This window comes from Phascolarctos cinereus, unplaced genomic scaffold, assembly GCF_003287225.1.
Source record: "Phascolarctos cinereus isolate Bilbo 61053 unplaced genomic scaffold, phaCin_HiC Scaffold_726;HRSCAF=1367, whole genome shotgun sequence".
Taxonomy (NCBI): Eukaryota; Metazoa; Chordata; class Mammalia; order Diprotodontia; family Phascolarctidae; genus Phascolarctos; species Phascolarctos cinereus.
In genome coordinates, this window is record NW_027556098.1 from 376,816,630 (window position 1) to 376,836,508 (window position 19,879).

General features: G+C 50.5%; 2 protein-coding genes and 1 long non-coding RNA gene across 6 annotated transcripts in view; 2 read left to right on the plus strand and 1 right to left on the minus strand.

The window, feature by feature from the left end:
• ASAP3 (ArfGAP with SH3 domain, ankyrin repeat and PH domain 3) overlaps positions 1 to 15,453 on the plus strand; it is a 69,079-nt gene extending 53,626 nt beyond the window's left edge. The window contains 10 exon segments of the mRNA XM_020983059.2: positions 1,733 to 1,818; positions 1,968 to 1,987; positions 1,990 to 2,082; positions 2,513 to 2,580; positions 2,684 to 2,791; positions 9,235 to 9,445; positions 10,453 to 10,690; positions 12,213 to 12,315; positions 13,609 to 13,752; positions 13,980 to 15,453. Coding sequence (XP_020838718.1) covers positions 1,733 to 1,818; positions 1,968 to 1,987; positions 1,990 to 2,082; positions 2,513 to 2,580; positions 2,684 to 2,791; positions 9,235 to 9,445; positions 10,453 to 10,690; positions 12,213 to 12,315; positions 13,609 to 13,752; positions 13,980 to 14,054 — 1,146 coding nt within the window. The 3' untranslated portion in view covers positions 14,055 to 15,453.
• On the minus strand, positions 4,648 to 19,592 carry LOC144454201 (uncharacterized). Its single transcript, XR_013482523.1, has 2 exons — positions 19,460 to 19,592; positions 4,648 to 15,627 (listed from the first exon to the last, which is right to left on the minus strand). It is a non-coding gene; the product is annotated as an uncharacterized LOC144454201 (long non-coding RNA).
• TCEA3 (transcription elongation factor A3) overlaps positions 17,739 to 19,879 on the plus strand; it is a 37,246-nt gene continuing 35,105 nt past the window's right edge. For 2 of the 4 annotated variants that reach the window (XR_013482520.1, XR_013482521.1), the window contains exon 1: positions 17,739 to 17,949. Coding sequence is in view for 1 of the 4 variants with exons in the window: in XM_078145606.1 (XP_078001732.1) it covers positions 17,881 to 17,949 (69 nt within the window). In the remaining 3 variants the exon portion in view is untranslated. The remainder of the gene's footprint in view (positions 17,950 to 19,879) is intronic. The other 2 variants (XR_013482522.1, XM_078145606.1) reach the window with 2 other exon arrangements.

Consider the following 19,879-nt stretch of genomic DNA (forward strand, 5'->3'; position numbering starts at 1 on the left):
TCTGAGCATCATTGGTGAGGGCTCTCTGATGAGGACAGGCTGAGTTTGAGATGTAAGCATGAGCTTCAGGTGGAGACCTCTGGCAAGGAGGTGGAATTTCAGGCCTGAGGTCTAGGAAGAGGTCAGGGCTAGAAATGTAGATTTGAGTTTCTTCCACATAGGAATTATAACTGAAGCCTGAGATTGGAGATCTGGGGAGTAGAGAAGAGGGCTGAGGAATGAGCATGAAGGAATACTGATTAAGGAGGCAGGAGGAGAAGTTAGAACATAGAATACTGGGAACTGAGGAAGACTGTTAGAACACAGGATGACATCACCCCTATCAGACTGGCCAACATGACAAAACAGGAAAATGATAAATGTTGGAGAAGATGTGGGAAAATTGGAACATAAACGCATTGTTGGTGGAGTTGTGAAATGATCCAACCATTCTGGAGAACAATTTGGAACTATGCCCAAAGGGCTACAAAAATGTGCATACCCTTTGATCCAGCAATAGCACTTCTAGGGCTATATCCCAAAGAGATCAAACAAATGGGAAAAGGACCCACATGTACAAAAATATTATAGCAGCTCTTTTTGTGGTGGCAAAGAATTGGAAATTGAGAGAATGCCCATCAGTTGGGGAATGGTTGAGCAAGTTGTGGTATATGAATGTAAAGGAATACTATTGTGCTATAAGAAATGATGAACAGGCTGACTTCAGAAAAACCTGGGAAGACTTATATGGCCTGATGCTGAGTGAAGTGAGCAGAACCAAGGGGACTTGGTACACAATAACAGCCACATTGTGTGATGACTAATATTGTTAAACTGAACCCTTCTCAGCATTATAAGGATCTAAGACATCTTCAGAGGTCTTGGGATGGAAAATGCTGTCCACATCCAAAGAAAGAACTATGGAAGTCAAATCGCTATCACTTATTTTTACCTTCTGTTGAGTTTTGTTTCATCTTTCTGATGGTTCCTCCTATTGGTTTTAATATTTACTTACAACTTCCCTAATGTGAAAATATGTTTAATAGGAATGTAAATGTAAAGCCTATATCAGATTGTACACCATCTTGGGGAGGAAGGGGGAGAAAAATTTTCAACTCAAAAGCATATGGAAGTGATTGTTGATAAATCAAAATAAATTTTAAAAATTATAGAAAAAAAAAAGAACACAGGATGTCAGAGCTGGGAGGGGCCTTAGAACACAGGCTGTCAGAGCTGGGAGGGCCCTCAGAACACAGGCTGTCAGAGCTGGGAGGGCCCTCAGAACACAGGCTGTCAGAGCTGGGAGGGCCCTCAGAACACAGGATGCCAGAACTGGGAGGGCCCTCAGAACACAGGATGTCAGAACTGGGAGGGCCTAAGAACACAGAAGGTCAGAGCTGGAAGGGCCCTTAAAACACAGGATGGCAGAGCTGGGAGAACCCTTAGATCATACACTGCTAGAACTGGAAGGATCTTAAACAGAATATTAAGGCAACAAGGGACCTTCACACATACCCCTCCACATTGAGAGGGGTCGAAGAACTGAGTCTGCTTTCCAGCTTCCCCATGAGCTCCCCATAGAAGGCCCTCCCTCAGTCCCAGCGACAGCCCTGTCCCCTCCCCAGCACAGGCTTCGGCCTGACTTTTCTGACTTGGGCCCCCCAGGTCAACATTTCCCAACAGTGGGTTGGGCTGGAGGCGGGTGGGGGGGAGCTGAGGGAAGAGGGCTCACAGGTTCGAATGGTCTCTTTAGACTTCCGGAGAACTAGCCCTGCACTTGGCCATCCGCCTTGCCAACCAGACCTCCCTGCCCCTGGTGGATTTCATCATCCAGAATGGGTGAGAAGTGGTCTCTCCCCTCCTCCTCAGTCCTCTTCCCATTTTGGATCCTCCCTCCCTCCTGTCCTCAGGAGCTTCCCCCTTCCTCCCCTCCCCCTTCTCCATGGCATCTGTCTCCTCCCCCACTCTGACCTCCCTGTGACCTCCAGAGGCCACGTGGATGCCAAGGCCCAGACGGGAACACGGCTCTGCACCTCGGGGCCCTGCACGGCCAGCCAGACTGCCTCAAGCTTCTGCTTAAAGGGAGAGCCACCGTGGGCACAGGTGAGGCTTGGGCCTCCAGGTGTGGAGTGGAGGCCCTGCTCATCCTTTGGGAGGGAGGTAGAGGACTCTTCCACGGCACTGTCTGTCCATCTCCCAGCTTGGGGAGAGAAAGCGTGTTGTAGAAACACTTGTCATTAAAGATTTAGGGTTTAAGTCCCAGCTTTGATGCTCACTAGCCGTGTGATGTTGAGCAAGTCACTTACCTTTGTGCACCTCTGTTTCCTCATCTGTAAAAAGAGGCATCCTGTGTATAATGCATAAAAACCTGACCTTGGAGTTGGGAAAAACTGATCAACTCTTGCCTTTGATGCCTTAAGACAATTACAGGTTGCAAGTAAATGGCGAGGTTGTTGTTTTAAACCTTCAAGTACTATTATCCAAACCTGCATTATTGCTGGTGGCAGTAGAATGACCTGTGACCTCCCCACAGTGAATGACGCTGGTGATACTGCCTTAGAAGTGGCCCGGAAGAACAGACACAAGGAGTGTGAGGACCTGGTGAGCGAGCGCTTCGAGAGGCCAGACTGGGTTCAGGTGGTCCAGGACCCTTCCTGGCTCTGTCTCTGACTACCTACCTCTCTCTTCTCTGTCCTGGCGGCAGCTGGAACAGGCCCAGTCTGGGACCCTCATCCTCCCATTCCACATAGACTATCCCTGGGGGGTTTCTGTGGACCCTGGATCTGAGAGTGAGGAGGAGGAAGAAGATAAGGTGAGCCCCTGCCTCCCTTCTTGTCCCCTCCCTGCCCCCCATCAATGACTTTCTGGGCCTCTTGAGCCACTGGGTTGCTGGGAACTGCAGAAGGATAGGGTTTGGGTGAGGATGTTTCATTAGGCCTTCTGCCTCCCAGTTGATCCACATTGAGAGAGAGGAGCCTTTGGCCTATTATGACTATGAGGGCTCCCCTAGATTAGATGGCTTAAGTTGTCCACCATCAGACAGCGACCCAACTAAAGAACTGTGCATCAGACCTGTTCTCTTGCTGTCTTTTTTCATGGTTATCCTTTTAATCTTGGTGAGCATGAACTCCTTCTCTATGAGAAAGGCTTTCGTGGGTCTGGCTGTATGAATTGAGACCTCAGATTGTCTCTTCTTCCCAGTGGTGATCTCCATGCCCTTTTCTCTTCTCCCAAAGCCTCTCTCCCCCTCCCCTAGTCATCTTTCTTTATGGCTTATTCTTTCCTCCTTCTATACCCTCCTTCCATTTCTCCTGACCTTCGGCCAAAGATGATGGGCTCAGAAATCACCCCTCAAGCCAGGAAGCAGGAGAGGGTCGGGGTCATGGTGTTGAAAAGAGAAAGGAGGGCAGATCGCACCGAGTCTAGAGGTTGCAGCCAGATGGCGAGGGCTTTAAATGCCAGGGCGTGGACTTTTTATTTTTAGCATCCAGGCAGAGAGAACCGTGAAAGTTTCTTGAGCCGGTGAGGGTAGGTGCTTTAGGAATGTTATTTTTGCAGTTATGTGAAAGATAGACTGGAAAACAGAAAGATGGGAATTGTGGGGGTCAATTAGGAGACTCTTGCGATAGTCTGAGACACAGTCCAACTTGGGAAGCCACATGGGGAGCCATACATGGCCCAGAAGGCTCCTGAGTGCAGCCAGAACCAGATGAAAATGGAGTTTCTTCTGATTTTAATATGTTAGTGTATTAATAAAAAAAAATGGGATCCTTATTGCAGTTTGGTGGTCCCCTTGTCTATTGGTGTTTGACAGCCTCATGTAGGCAAAAGAGGAAGAGATGTCTCAAAAGCAGCAGCTGTGTGAGAAGAGAGAAGGGGAAGGAGGAGAGATTTGTTGCCTGGGTAGAATTGACAGGAATTGACTGATTAGATATTGGGGATGAGGGATGCTTAAACCCATCAAATACTCTGCCCTCATCAGGGCATGTCTGGAGTCTTCTAAGTTCTGGGAACCACAGTTTAAGAAGGATATTGGGTGACCCTGGGCAAGTCACTTAACCCCGATTGCCTCAGCAAAAAGCAAAAACAAAAACAAAAGGATATTGGTAAGCTGGAGAGAAGGGCATCCAGGATCCCAAAGGGCCGTGTGAAGATCTGTGGAAGGGGAAGGGAACAAGCATTTATTAAGCACCAACTGCTTTTAAAAATATCATGTCTTTGATCCTCACAAAAACCCTGCAAGGGAGGTGCTTTTTTACAGTTGGGGAAACTAAGGCAAACAGAGGTGAAGTGACTTGCACAGGGTTACACAGTGTCTGATGCCAGATTTGAACTCAGGTCTTCCCGACTGCATGCCAACACTCTCTCCACTGCACAAGGGTCCCTCTGCTGGGCTCAGTAGGTGCTGCCCTACCCCTTTCCCCACTAAGAGAAGGGAGCATCCACTCTGCACACATTCATACCCACTTTCAGACCCATTTTACTTCTAGGGGAGCCTGGCCTCCAATGAGAGGGATTAGGTTATCTTTTTACTCACGTCGTTCACCTTGTTCAATCATCCTCCCAACCATCTTTGTAGCCTGAGATGACTTACTTAAAGTTGAGGTTTTGGCAATCCAGGGTCTCCCCAGAGGAAGAAGTAGAAAGGTATTCGTTGTACAACACAAATCAGGTATGGGACAGATATTTATTTTTTACGTGCAAAAGAAACACTAAACACAAAATATCTACCCTCACACATTTGAACAGGTGGTAGTAATAACTTCTAGAGTACCCTCCCAGGAGGCTGACACTTAAACTTCCATTAAACAAGAAGGCATTTTCCAGGATTACTGATTGTTGTCGTTTAGTTGATTAGTTGTGTCTGATTCTTCCGGATCCCATTTGAGGTTTTCTTGGCCAAGATACCAGAGTGGTTTGCCATTTCCTTCTCCAGCTCATTTTACAGATGAGGAAACTGAGGCAAACAATGTGAAGTGACTTGCCCAGGGTCACACAGCTAGTAAGTGCCTGAGGTCAGATTTGAACTCAGGTCCTCCCGACTCCATGATCCATTACACCATCCAGCTGCCCAAACCTCATTTAAACAATAAGACATTTTTCAGAATTACTGACTAGGTAGGCATTTTACATTTCTGTCCCGTCTTCTTCTTGGTAGATGGTCAATGGTAGCCAGTCAGAGCTTGGGCTCATCCTCTTCTTGGGGTTCAGCTGCTCCAAAAGCACCCAAAGTAGTTGCTGGAGACTCCTAAACTTGCCTCCAGTCCTCTCCAAACAAAGGACTCAGTATCTCGAAATCTTTTGAATTCACAAGGCCATGCCTAAATCTTGTACACCTTGGAATTGATTCTGAGCTTCATGTGTGATCAGGAAAGAAGAAATACAGAAGAAGCCACCCCAACCCTAGCTCAGGCTTGTCTAGGTAGCTGATGGAGTGTAGCTGTCATGTGCTCAGCCCTTGGCTATTTCTGCTGGGATCAAAGAGGGAGGGGAGGGGAAGACAGCCCCTCCTCCCACCCCTCATGGGAGAGCTATTTGCCAAGGAAGAAGAGCAACACGGGTGAGGTCATTCCCTTTTTTAAAGGTCTACTGAGTCATTGGCTTTTTATGATAGCTTGGTGGCACAGTGCATAGAGATCTCAACTTGGAGTCAGGAAGACAGGTTAAAATCCAACCTCAGGCACTTATTTGTATAGGAATCTGGGCAGGTCACCTCTCTGTGCCTACATCTCCTCATCTATAAAATAAGGGGGTTGGACTTGATGACCTCGAAGGTCCTTGCAGCTCTGGAGCATCCTGTTCCTATGACCTTCCTGTTCTATGGCTAGTAAGGAGATGCTTCCTTATGTCAGAACACCAAACCCTACTCAGGGCTCTCACACTTAGGGCCAGCCAGAAGCAGCCAGGGGTTTCTCATCCCCAAAGGGAACAAAGCATGAAGGTCAGCCAGACTTAGGAAGGAAAGTTTTGTGGGTGCCCTGTGTAACTCCTGGTTACATAAACCTATAGAGTAAAATACAAAATAAACACAAGGTTTTTTTTGTTGTTGGGCTCGTGCATAGGGTGTCCCCAAAGAGGAGGGGGATGAAGTGAGAGGTAGGATCAGGGAAGGCTTCGTGGAGAATGGGGTGTTCAGGCTGAACCTGGAAGGAATTGAAAGATGCTAGGAAGAAGAGGTAAGAAGGGAATACATTCCAGATCAGAGTGACAACCAGTATAAAGTCGTAGACAGAGGAGATGAAGTGATGTGTGTTAGGAACAGAAAGAAGGCCATTGTGGCTGAATCATGGAGTGTGGGAGAGGAAATAATTTCCAGTGAAGCTGAAGAGATGAATTGGGGCCACATTGTGAAGGTCTTTAAAAGAAGAGCAGAGGAGTATTTATTGGATCCTAGAGGCAATAGGGAGTCACTAGTGTTTATTGATCGGGGGAATGATGTGTTGTGTTCTGTGCTTTTGGAAAATCATTTTGGCACCTGTCAGGAGGCTGAACTGGAAGGCAGAGAGACTGGAGGTAGGGAGGCCAATTAAGAGGCAAGAGAGGATGTGAGCCTTAATTATGGTGATAGCTATGTGAGTAGAGAGGAATCTGATGGGAGAAATATTGCAGAGATAGAAAAGACAAGATTTGGCAACTGAGGAACATTGAGAAGTTGAGGATAATAATGAGGTTACAGATCTAGGAAGCCAAAAGAAAGATGGTGCCTTCAACAGAAATAAGAAAGTTTAATTGAGAGCAGGATTGAGGGGAAAGATAATGGTTTCTGAACATGTCTTAGGGACATCCAGTTTGAAATGGTCAATAGGCACACCTGAAACTCCAGGACGAGACCATAGCTAAATAAGTCTGTAAGTCATCTGCATAGAGATTATAATGAAATAAATGCATGGGAGCTAATGAGATCACTGACACTGATTGTATAAATAGAAGAGAAGAGGACCCAGGATGGAACCTTTTGAAAAACCCACAATTAGGGGGAGTGATATAGACAATGAGCCAGCAAAGGCGATTGAGAAGGGGTGGTCAGACAGGTAAGGAGAGAACCAGGACAGAACAGCCAGAGAGAAAAGAGTAGGCAGGCAGAGAGAGTGGTCAGCAGTGTCGAATGCAACAGAGAGCCCATGAAGGATGAAAATCGAGGCAACCAACGGATTCAGGAGAGAAGTGAACGTGGCAAAGAGACAAAATCGTAGTTATCCCTGCCACATTGAGACTTTCCCCGTTATGGTTTTGATATATTGCCAGTCAGACATAAGAAATTAAATGGGAATTTTGGGGGAGTTTTGTGGAAGCCATAGAGGACACCCTTGAAGGCCAGCAGAAGACAGAGACCTTTGACCAAATACTTAACCCAAATTTTACAATAAGGTAGTGGAAACACCCCATAAAATAAAAAATTCAGACTTCTTCTCTGGTACAAAGGGACAAAAAATTTTACGTGGATTTTCCAGATCACAGGGGCACTGAGTCCCTCACCCCCTTGATGTGGAAGGGATAATTGTCCTAATATGAAGAAGAAACTTCCTCATAATTTGAGCTGTCCTGAAGTAGACTAGGCTTTCTGGAGGCAGGAATGAGCTTCCTGTCATTAGAGGTCTTCAGGAAGAGTCCAGATTACTACTAGTCAGGTATGTTATAGTAGGAATTCCTTTTTGGATGTGGGTCAGGCTCAGTGGCCAATGAGGTCCCTTCTGATTCTCGGATTCTGTGGTTCTTTGATTCTCAAACAGATGAGATCACTGAGGGAATAAGTCTAGTGAGAGAAAAGAAGAAGAGCAAGGATGGGGTGGGCAAGAGATGAATGATGATCCAGTTTTTTAAAAAAGATAATAAAGGACTGATCAGATGAGTTGATGAAGAACCATGAGAGAGCCCTGTCCTGGAACCAAAAGGAGAACAGAATAACTAGGAGGAAGTGGCTGACCATCCCAGAAGCTCCAGAGAGGCCAAGGAGAATGAGGATGAGTAAAGTCTACTTTGCTTAACACTTAAGAGATCATTCACTGCCCTGGTTCAAACCCAGTGATGGGATCAAAACCGGATTGCAAGGGGTCAAAGAGGAAGGGGACACCGTGGACGTGGTCATCTGTTCCTAGGAATTTAGCATCCAGAGGAAGGCAAGATATAGGATGATAGCCTGAGGGCATGGGAGAGTCATGTGAAAGTTCTTCAAGGATTGGGGGGAGTGGGAGAGGCAACCTCAGCGTGTTTTTAGACAGTAGATCATGGACACAGAGAGTGTATATTATCGATGCCTAAATATATTTGGTTAGATGTCAGATATTAAGAAGTATATAGGCAAATAGAGCACATGCAGAAAAGGGGCTGGGAGGGTGACAGGCCTGGAAAAACAGACCATATGGAGATCCATGGAGGGAACCGATAAGGAAGGGGAATGGCTCAAGTATACAAGGGAAGGGTTAGTCTTGGTGAAAGAGCAAGAGAGAGGACAGGTGAAGGCTTGCAGAGGTTCTTAGGTTTGGAATAGGGAAGGGTAGAGGGTGCCCACAATGGATCGCCTTCATTTTCTGAGTCAAGCAAAAGGCCAGAGGGGCGGTTGAGGATGCTTCCAGGGAGAGAAGGTTAGAAGCAGCTGATACATGTGATGGAGTTGTCTCGGGAAAGTTAAAAGACTGTCATGTTAACAGTGAGGGCCCAAATGAGATTGGCTCCTGTGAATTTGTAGTGGCATGGTTTCATGATTTCCTCCAACCATGTCCAGTTGCTTAGGAATAGCAATGGACGAGGCAGGTGGCTGGACTGGCCCAGGCTCGAGCGTTGGCAGCAGGACAAAGGGTAACAGGATTCAAGGGTAGAAGGCCTTGCGTGGTTGAATTGGTTAATTAGGTCAGCACTGGTGGGGTGGGGGGAGGGAGGCGTGGAGGCTAGAGATTGCGATGGGAATGAAGAACAGTGTGAGGAGTGAAAGAGCAGGGGGCAGGAAAAGCAAGAAAGACAGGAGATGGCTCCGAGGGGAAGCACAGGGTTCAAGATCATGGAGATCGAAGAGATTTGTAAGACATTCTCTGTTCTAAGGGCCCTGCCAGCTGTGACATTCTGTGTTCTAAAGGCCCTCCCAGCTCTGATATTCTGTGTTCTAAGATCTCTCCCAGCTCTGACATCCCATATTCTAAGGGCCCTCCCAGCTCTGACATCCTGTGTTCTAAGGGCCTCCCCCGGTCCCTGACAGTTTATGCTCTCACTCGTCACCTCTGACTCCGACATTCTCTGGCTCCCTGGTTCTTTTCCTTCCAGCGCTACCCCATCAAGCTCCCAGCCCCAGCTAGGCCCCGATGGGGCTGTACAGGTCTGGACTTCAGCAACAAGACCTATGAGACCATCGTCAGCCTGGGCCCCACTCAGGCCAGCAACAGAAGGAGCCACACAGAAGAGCTCCCTCCCCCTCTCCCTGTCAAAAGCCCTTCCCGGGCCTCTTCCCAAGGTCGAGTAGGACATGGAAGTGGAGGTACGATGGACCTTCCCTTGCTCCCAAAACACTACGCTTCTGAATGCTGGGGAGGGGATTGGTAATTTCTCAATTTGGGGCAATTTGGGTTTTTTTCCCCTTGTTACTAAGTATTTGCTGAGTACCTGCTGTGTACCTGTCTCTAGACTAGTTCTGTGAGAAAAGATGTCTGTATACTGGTATACATAAACAAATGGAGGCCCTTGGATGAATTTCAGATAATATGTGAAATTGGATTGGAACAAAATTACATGTTTGTTTGATTCACCTCTAGCTAAACTTTAAGATTTCCTTCAGTTACGAGTATAGGCAACAAACATCATCCTGAGAAAGGGTCCATAGATATCACCAGAATGTGAAGAAAGGGGATGGAATAGGAATAAGCATGTGTTAAGCATCTACTATTTAGGCCTCTGTGTTAAAGCACTTTACAAGTATTATTTCATGGGGGCACCTACATGGCTGGGTGAATAGAGCACCAGCCCCGGAGTCAGGAGCACCTGAGTTCAAATGTGACCTCAGACACTTGACACTTACTAGCTGTGTGACCTTGGACAAGTCACTTAATCCCATTGCCTAGCCAAAAAGAACACACACAAAAAAACACAAAACAAATATTATCTCATTTGATCCTCACAATAACCCTGGGAGGTAGGTGCTATTACTATCCCCATTTTACAGTTGAGGAAACTGAGGCAGATAGCAGTGAAGTGACTTGCCCAGGGTTATACAGCTAGTGTCTTCTCTGGGTCTTGGGTAGCTATGGGTGCAGCTTCCTCAGAAGCAGCTGCCAGGCTGCATCTCCATGGGGACCGCTTCCCTGGATTCTGACTCCGGAGCCGGGCTGGAAACAAGACTGGCGGTGCCAGTTCCAGAGTATTTGGTGTTTGTGGTAGCAAGGAAAGGAAGTGGGGCATGGGGAGGGGGAGATATTCTACTACTGAGTCACAGGAATCTGTTTGCTGAAGGATGAAACATCATCATCATCATCATCATCATCATTACAGATGGCCCGGAAGTTCTCAGCCCAAGTTCAGAGCCCCCTGGACCCCTGGAGTCTCCTCCTGTGTTCAGTCCATCCACCTCCAGCATCGCCAGCCCCACAGAAAGCATTCTGGCACGGCCAACCAGCTATAGCTCCTCAGGTCCCCGGGTCCCAGGCCAGGCAGAAGCCTGCTCAGACGAAAGCCTCTGGGAGCCTTCTGGGGCCTCCTCTCCTGAGCAGCTTCCCCCAGTCAGGTTCAGGTAGGTGAGGACCCACTTACTCACAGTGTGACCTTGGGCAATTAATTTCACTGGGCCTCCACTGCCTAGTCTGAAAAATATTTAACTCTCATTTACCCAGTCTAGAGTCAGAGGAATAGACTGGATAATCCACTGAGGTCCAGCTCCAAAGGGACACCAGTGTCCAAACCCCTGGGTGGAAGGAAGTCCTTAACTTTCTCTACCCCTAAGCTGTGGGTCAGTGGTCAGTACAGATCTGGAGAAGCCAGGGTCCAAGGGGAGCCCCAGAGATTGTAAGATTGATCGTTGGTATTCATACAGTGTTTTGAGGTTTCCAATTTTCTCTGTTGAACCTCATACTAGTCCTGGGAAATGGACACTACTAGTATGAGAGATTCAGAGATTAGAGCAGCCAGGTGGCACAGTGGATAGACAGGCCCTCTGGAGTCAGGAGGAATTGAGTTCAAATCCAGCCTCAGACACTTACTGTGTCTAGCTGGGCAAGTGACTCCACCCTGATTGGGAGAGAAAGAGAGAGAGAGAGAGAGAGAGAGAGAGAGAGAGAGAGAGAGAGAGAGAGAGAGAGAGAGAGAGAGAGAGAGAAGGAAGGAAAGAAAGAAGGAAAGAAAGAATGTGATGATCAGTTATGAATGACTTAGCTCTTCTCAGCAACACTGTAGTCCAAGACAAGTACAAAGGACTCACGAAGGAAAAGGCCATCCACATCCAGATAAAAAACTGATGGACTCTGAATGCAGATGGAAGCATATTTTTTTCACTTACTTCATTCTTTGTCGTGTTTTTTTATTCTTTTGATCTGTTTCTTCTTTCACAACTGTGACTAATATGGAAATATTTTTACATGATAGCACATGTATAAACTATATCAAACTGCCTACCATTTTCAGAAGAGGGAAAGGAGGGAGGGAGGGAGAAAAATTTGGAAGTCAAAATCTTGTAAAAATGAATGCTAAAAATTTTCTTGACATGTAACCGGAGGAAAAAATACTATTTAAAAAAAGGAGAGGGGGAAGGTTGTGGGTTGTATTGGGAAAGACTTTTGGAGTGAGGAGGCCTAAAGATCTGAATTCTATTTCCACTATTTATCCTTTTTATATCTTGGACAAATTTGCTTCATTTCTCTGGGCCTCCTCTGTAAAATGAGTGGATTAGACTAGGTGACCTCTAAAGTCTCACTGACTGTGAGGCCAGTGACCCAGAGAAGAGGAGGTGGAGGGCCACATGTGGCCTTCTCTTGTGTCTGGGGAGGGGGTGTCACAGAACACGCACAGCTCCAACCCCGCCTAGATGAGAACCTGTCTCCCTCCCTGTTTGCCTTCACCAGGAATTCCTGGGTAATGCTATGGCCACCCCAGCCTGCTAGGGAATGTTCGCTTCAGGCTATGAGCCAGGCTCCCCTAAGAACCCCATCCCTCCCCTTAAGCAGGGCTGCTGTTACCCCCCAACCTCCACATCGTGACCCAAGGGATCTGGCCCTGCCTGAAGGCTGCCAGTATCACTTCTGACCCTTCTCATCTTCTAGCTCAGAGAGCACTCGGTCCTATCGCCGAAGCAGTCGAGGCCTGGAAGACACCCCCGCAGTCAGGCAGCTCCCCGCTGGGCCTGTGGCCAGAAGAGCTGTGTCGGTACGAATCCTAGAGAAGCTTTTTTGTGGGGAGCAAGGTAGGGAGGTGATGAGGATGCGGAGATGGGTCAGAAATTGGAATGAGTGAAGATAGGGATGTTGGGAGTGCACAGTCAGGTTCTTGGGGGTGTGAAGTCAGGGACTGGAGTGGCTGAGAATTTGGAGTTTGAGATTAAACTGTCATTTTGAGGCTGGTTCTGAGCACTGCAGCGTAGGAGGGGTGATGGCAAACTGGAGAGCTTCCACAAGGGAACCGGGGTGTTGAAGTGCTTTGATTCTCCGTCATGTGAGGGTATCTGTTGAAGGAACAGGGGATGTTTCTCCAGGAAAAGAGAGACTTGGCGGGCAATATGAGAGCTGTGTTCCAGTAACGGAAGGGTAGTTGCTCCATGGGAGAAGGATTAGGCTTGTTCCCTTTGGCCCCGGAGGGCAGAACTAGGGGCGAAGAATGGGACAGATCTGGGATTGATTGACTTCATGACAATGAGAGCCATCCACAAGTGGACTGGGCGACCATGGGAGGGAGGGCATCTCTTGCGGGTGATGTGGTGGGGATGCTTCTGGGGCTGTGGATTGAACTAGGTGGCCGATGAGGTCTGTTCCATCAGAGGCAGCTTGATGTGATGCATCAAGCCCTCCATCTGCCTCAGACACTTCCTGGGCAATTTAAAGGCACTGAGCCTTGGTTTCCCCATCAGTAAGACAGAGATAATAAGCACTTACTTCACAGGGCTGTGATGAGGATGAAATGCAAACCTTAAAGGAGTATAGAAATGTCAGCTGTGGGGCAGCTAGGTGGCGCAGTGGTTACAGCCCTAGCCCTGGAGTCAGGAGGACCTGAGTTCAAATGTGCCCTCAGACACACAACACTCACTAGCTGTGTGACCCTGGGCAAGTCACTTAACCTTGATTGCCTCACCAAAAAAAAAAAAATGTCAGCTGTTACTATCATTCCAAATCTAAATTCTGTCATTCTGTTTTTGGGCTGAGGATAGATTGTTGAAGTTGGGGTTATGGTGTTGAGAGTGTGGGGTGAGGGCACAGGAGTGACTGAGGATTTGAGCGTTTTGGAGTTGGGCTCAGGGGCCTAGGGAGTGTTGGGGATAAGGGGATCCAGGTTCTGGCGTGGCTATTGATGATATGTGCCAACAGGGTTGGAGACACAAGTTCGGAGGATGGGAGGGCCTGGCCTCTTTCATCCACAGGCTTCACGCATCTCCCCATTGATGAGGGTGAGGGGGTAGGGTACGCTCCGGGAACTCTCACCGACTCCTGTCCTTCCACACATCCACAGATCCCCCTTCCCAGCCAGCCCCAGGGTAAATCAAAAAGAACCACGTCCTTGACAGACAGCCAGATTGAGGACACCCGATCCCCTCCCACCTTCTCCCAGGCAGAAGTGAGCATGGCTCCATGTGCTCAGGAGGAGCAAAGCTGGGTAAGCCACTGGGTAAGGGAGTTTTACTGGCGGAAATGAGATGCACCGGGATTCTCCTGGAACTTTCTGAGGGGTTCCTGGTTATGTGTGTGAATTGGGGAGAGCAGGGGCTGGCCGGGGTGTCAGCTTACTCTCCTGGCTTCCGGGCCCAGAGGGACGATCAGAAACCAATGGACTTGGGAGGTGGGTGGCAGGAACCAAGGTTCATCAAAATTCCCTCTCCCCAGGATGGTGTCCCTGAAGTTGAAGGCTCCAAAGCTGGACTCCTCTTGGCCAGTTCTGTGAAACTTTCACAAGACTGAGCCCACGCCCCAGCACCCTGCCTGGTCTGGGCTTGGACCATCCCCAGCAAAGCAGATTGTTAGCTGGCACTTGGATCTGTGGTGAGCTCAGAGGATCAGGGATCCAGGGGGCCTGCTTGGTCATGACTTCCTCCTGCGGACCACCTTCTGGCACAGGACTCACTCAGATTTGAGGAGGGGACACTGGGAAGGGTGGGGGTCGACTTTCCAGCTGGGTCCAGGACCCCCCCCCCCCATGCTTGGGTCACTATTGCTGTTTCCACATTGTCGCCAGCATGACCATCCCAGTTGAGAAGCTGGTCTTGCCTATTTTTCTTTGCCCAGCATCATATAGGACTTGGATCTTGCCCTGCCAGACACTCACCTAATGAATTGAAAAATGATTCTCCACCCCAACCCCCTTCTCCCAAGACAAGGACTATATCTGCCCCATCAAATATAGGGGAGTGCTCCTCTAAGGGCCAGGCTATCTTTTCCTCATCATTTATTCATTTAACAAACATTTTCTGACCCCTTTCTTTGTGCTGGACCTTACACAGAGGTATCAGTGTCTGCCCTCAAGTTTACCTAGGAAAGTTTACAGTGTCCAGAAGGCAGGGATTGTGTCTCTTCCATGAGGCCAAAGGGAGAAACCTGGGCTCAGAGATTATTCAGGCTGGGCTGTCTCTGGGGCTGGTCCTTGAACCTTGGCCATGGGACAGTGAAGGTGAAGGAGAGAGAAAGGGGGCAGGGTTGGGGTTACCAGATAGGAAGGTTACCCAGGATTGGGTAAGTAAAGCCAGAGTTCTGTCCCCATCATAGAAAATAGGAAGATGTTTCCCCCAGTGTTCAGGTCAGGGAAAGGAAGAAAGGGGAAAGGGAAAGTAGGGACATGTGGGTAACCCTTCCCTGTCTCCCCTCTATCCCCTCCAGCCAGTTCTGATTTCAGCAGCTCAGAGGAGTTCTCTTGCCCGGGAGGAGGAAGGAAAGGGAAGGAATATTTGTGGGTTTCTGTGACCCTGGGGGCAGTGAGGCAATGCATTAAAGAGCATCTTGGCAGGGTTTTGCCCCACCAAATATGCTCTCTCCCCACAGTCTGTCCCAGAGTAAAGTGTTCTACCATGAGAAATCCTATAGGAGCTTAAAGGCTTACCTATCTCCCGGAATTCTCAGGGAACATTCAGATTCACCTGAAAGGGGGAACAAAAGATAGGAGGGGATCCTGATGGGGCAGCACCCTGCTGTTAGAAGAGCATGGATGCTATGTGGGGGCCTGAGTCATTGCACCGGTTTCGCTTGCAGACATGACTGGCTCCGTGGTTCTGGGAGGCACTCTGGGGGTACTTTCTTACATTGTTCATCTCAGATTTTTTTTGTTTCACCAATTTTGAATAAAGGATTTATTGCTGTTTTTAGTAAACTGTGGTAATTTCATTTGTTACCATCGTTGATATCTAGAAGGTGCCATCTTCTTGGAAAAACCTCTTTTCTCACAGTGACAGAGAGAGGCGGAAGGCTGAGATTCCTGGTCGCTGACTTTACCTGGGTGTGTGATCTAGGGCAAAAGTCTTCTTTCTGGACTCAGTTTCCTCATCTGTAAGTAAGGGAGTTAGACTGGATGGTCTGCAAAGTCACCTCCATCGCTAACATTCAATGGTCTAAAGTCATTCCCAGCTCTGATAGTTTACTGCCTAAGACAGTGGTTCTCAACATTTCTGGTCTCAGGACCGACCCCTTTACACTCTTAAAAATGGTCAAACTTTTGTTTCTGTGGGTTCTATTCATATTTGCCATGTTAGAAATGAAAACATCTTAGTGTTATCATGTGACCACACAGGAAAGGGTCTCAGGACCACACTTTGAGAACTCCTGGTCTAAGTTCTCTTCCAGCTCTGACATTTTGTGTTCTATGACCCACCCTAGCTCTTGATATTCTGTGTTCTAAGGGCCCTCCCAGCTCTGACATTCTGTGTCCTGAGGGCCCTCCCAGTTCTTGACATTCTAGGTCCTAACTGCCTTTCCATCTCTATTATTTTGTGTTGTAAGGTCCTTCCCAGCTCTGACCTTCCATGTTCTAAGTTCTAAGGTCTGTTTTGGCTGTCACAATCTATGTTCCAAGCCCTTCCAACTCTAACATTCTACCATAGTTCTGTGTAGGTTAAGGAGACAGAAAGGCCTAAATAAAGGGAAACATCATGCTTTTTTTCCCTTTAGGAATCCCAAACTACCATTGGCAGAATGGGCCTCCCCAGGGTCTGCCAAGGTGCTGGGGCTTTCTGGAGTCCCCTATTTACTCAGACTTTGGCACATGTCTACCCGCAGTGTATAGGCAGCCCTGATTCCTGTGATTTCATGCATTTCCACAGAGGTCATCTGGCCCAACTCTCCCATTTAACGGACGAGGAAACTAAAACAAGGGAAATGATTTGTCTAAGGTCACACAAGTACCATGTGGCAAAGCTAGTGAGCCCAGGGCCCCTGACTCCCATCCCAGCCATCTTCCACACTAACATGCCACCCCTCCTTAGGCCTGGACCCCATCCCCAAAGTTTGGAAGGATGCTTTGTAATCCCAAAGGTCTTCTGCACACAGTGGTAGCTGGCCTGGCATAGCAGGAGCTCCCATGACTTCGGGCATAGCCTCTGGTGCCTAATGCCTTAAAATGGAGGAGAGGGACTGTGGACTAGATCCACAGGGTCCCTTCCACCTTTAAATCCTACAAAAGCTTCACACTCCATGAAAATACACATCACTCTCCAGCTCACAGGATGATTGTACAAAGACTTCAAAGAACTATAGACAGACAGGTGTAATTACTATTGTACTGAGTGGGGCCAGGTGCATTAGGAAAGAGAGATGCATTTAGGTGGAGGATCTGGGTTCTAATCCTACCTCCACCACTAGATCTCAATTTCAACTGGAAAATGAGAGTGTTAGACTAGAATAAGAGTGTGTGTGTGTGTGTGTGTGTCTTGGACCCCTAGAATCAGGGGTTTGTATGTATTCCAGGCCCCTAGAATCTGTGTGTGTATGTCCTTGGCCCCTATGATAGGTGTGTTTGTATCCTGGACTCCTACAATCAGGGGTGTGTTCGTATCCTGGAACCCTAGATTCAGAGGGAAGTGTGTGTATCCTGGACCCCTAGAATCTGTGTGTGTATCTTAAGACTCCTACAATCAGGCAGGTGTGTGTGTGTATCCCGGGCCCCCAGATTCAGAGGGGTGTGTATGTGTGTATCCTGGACTCCTCAGGCAGTGTGGTGAAGCTCACGGATTTCTCAGAATAATTTTAGATGCATGAAACAAATCCACCGGGTTACAAAGGAAACCAATTCCAGGAAAATAAAGATGAAACTTTTCCCCCCTCTAAGTGCACGGTGCTCCTGCAGCCATGGACCTCGGGACAGACGCTCTTTCTCCTGGGCTCCTTCCAGCCCCAAGTCTGCGACCCTGGGCTCCTCCCCAGCCCGAAGCCCCCGGCCCCCGCCCCGACTCCCCACCTTCCTAGAAGGGGCGCGGGGCAAGGTCTGCGCGGGGCTGCTCCCCGCCCCTCCCGCGCGGCCAGCCGGGCAGGCTGCAATCTTTGCCCTCCTTAGTCCTTGAAGCCTATAATTAGCCTCTCCTCGCGGAGGCCGGGGGGCGGGCCGGGGCCGCGGCGGCTGCGGGGCAGCCCAATGGGCCCGGGGAGCCCCGCCCTCGCCCCGCCCCCCTTGCTGGGTGTCGGTGCTGAGCTGTCAGCCTTGGCCACCACCTGGGAGCCCGACGGAGGCAGAGGACCCCCTGGCCGGGCCCGGGCCGCATCGTAGTCCTCTCCCCGGCCCCCGCGAGCCTGGGGACACGCCGCCAGCATGGGGCAGGAAGAGGAGCTGCTGAGAATCGCCAAGAAACTGGATAAAATGGTGTCCAGGAAGAACACGGTGAGCTCTGGCTGGGTTAGGCGGGGAGCAGCCCCCCAGCCCCGCCCGCCCCCAGGGCCCCGGCTCGGAGCAGGAGAGCGAGAGCGCGAGCGCCGGAGCCCCGGAGGCGCCCCGACGTGAGGCCGCCCGGGAGCGAGAAGAGCGGAGCCGGCGCGGGAGCGCCGCGAGGAGGAGGAGGAGGAGGAAGAGGAGGAGGAGGAGGAGGAGGAGGAGGAGGAGGAGAGCGGCGCCGGGCAGAGCAGAGCGGAGCAGCGCAGAGACCCTGTTTCCTCTGCCCTGCCCTGCCCTGCCATGCCCTGCGCCGCGCTGCACGCAGCCCCCGGCCCCGCCACGCCGCCGGCCCCGGGACCCCCGGACCCCGCCCCTCCCCGCCGCCCGGGACCCGCGCGCTCGCAAACTTTCCCAGCCCTCGGGCGGGCCCCGCGCCTTCCCGGGCGCTGGGGAGGGGGCCGCGGGCTTCCTTCGGAAACTTTTCCTGCCCTCGTGGCGGGCTGGGGATGGGGGGGGCGGCCCCGGGAGTGGAGGCGCGGGAAGACCAAAGAAGGGACCGCGGGGGAGGAGGAGGAGGAGGCTTGGGCGGGAGAAAGGGCGCGCGCGAAGCAGAATGGAAGCCCCCGGAGGGCAAGGACTTTGTTTCGCTTTTGTTACCCACCCTCCCCAGCCCCCAGCCTGCAGCTCAGGGCCTGGCATGTGTAGTAGGCGCTTAATAAATATTTGTTGGTTTGGATCGGATCGGGATGGGAGGAGGGGGAAGGAGAAGGGGAGGTGCGGCGGGAAGGCACTAGGGGGAGTGGGGGAAGGGGGCCTTCGGGCTGCTCTCCGAAACTAGCCCTTGGCTCTGGCCCCGGGTGGGGCCCTGGGCCGGGGGCCATAGTTCGGGCTGGGGGGATGGGGAAGGGCAGAACAGGTGCTGGGCAGATATAGCTTGCTTGATCGGGGCCCCAGCCCCCGTCCTAGCTGGGGGTGGTGGGGAGGGGTGAGGGGGAGGCCCGGCTGGGCTGGGCGCGGGGCCAAACGGCTCCAAGCCGCCCGCCAGAGAGGCTGGAGCAGGCGCGGGGAAGCAGGAAGAAAGTTTCTATCCCTGGGGGGAGGGGTGCGGAGCGACCCGGGCTGGGGGAGGGGCTGGGGGGAGCGGGTTGCCGAGGGAAAGGGGAGACTGAGATTCCTTTAGGGGAAGTGAGCCTGGCCCTTCCCCCACCTCCAACCGGCGCGCGCGCACACACACACACACACTCCCTTTCTTTTCCCCTCTCCCCTCCCAAATTTGGAGCCAGACAGAGCGGGAGCTGAGCTGCGGCCCAGCTGGGAGTTAATGTTTGACTTTCCATCTGCTCTTTGCCTCGGCTCAGACAGCCAAAACAAACTTGGCCGGGGCCGGAGCGGGCCGGGGGCCGAGCTGGGGGCTCCCCGAGGCCCCAGCAGGGGCGAGGTGGAACTGAGTAGAGAGGTCCCTTGGTCGGGGGCCCTGGCGTCCCACCCTTTTCTTTTGGGGAAGGGGGTGGGATCTCACTTGGCAACAGGCAGGAAGCTCTGGGAAGCTCGGCCAAGGCGGGAACTCCCTCTTTGTCAATTTCTTCGGGGTCCTGGGAGGGGCTGGGGAATGAGGGAGCCCAGGAGGGGTTGGGTATCTTTAGCCTCGCCTCCTTCCCTCTACGTGTCAGCACCCACTCAGGCTTCCAGCACAGAGGGTGGGGTCTGCTCTGGTGGCTGGAAAGAGGAAGGAGGGGTAAAGTTTCCCATAGTAATAAGACAGAAGTTCTACCACGTTGCAGCTCCGGCTCCAAGTAGGCTGTTTGCAGAACATGCGTACGCAGACACTCACATACACACACGTACACATCTCCCCCCATCCATCGCATCCTAGCGCGAGCCCGCGTTTTCACCCGGCTCGTTTACAGCACTCACTCAGTAAAGCAAGGAAATCTGAGTT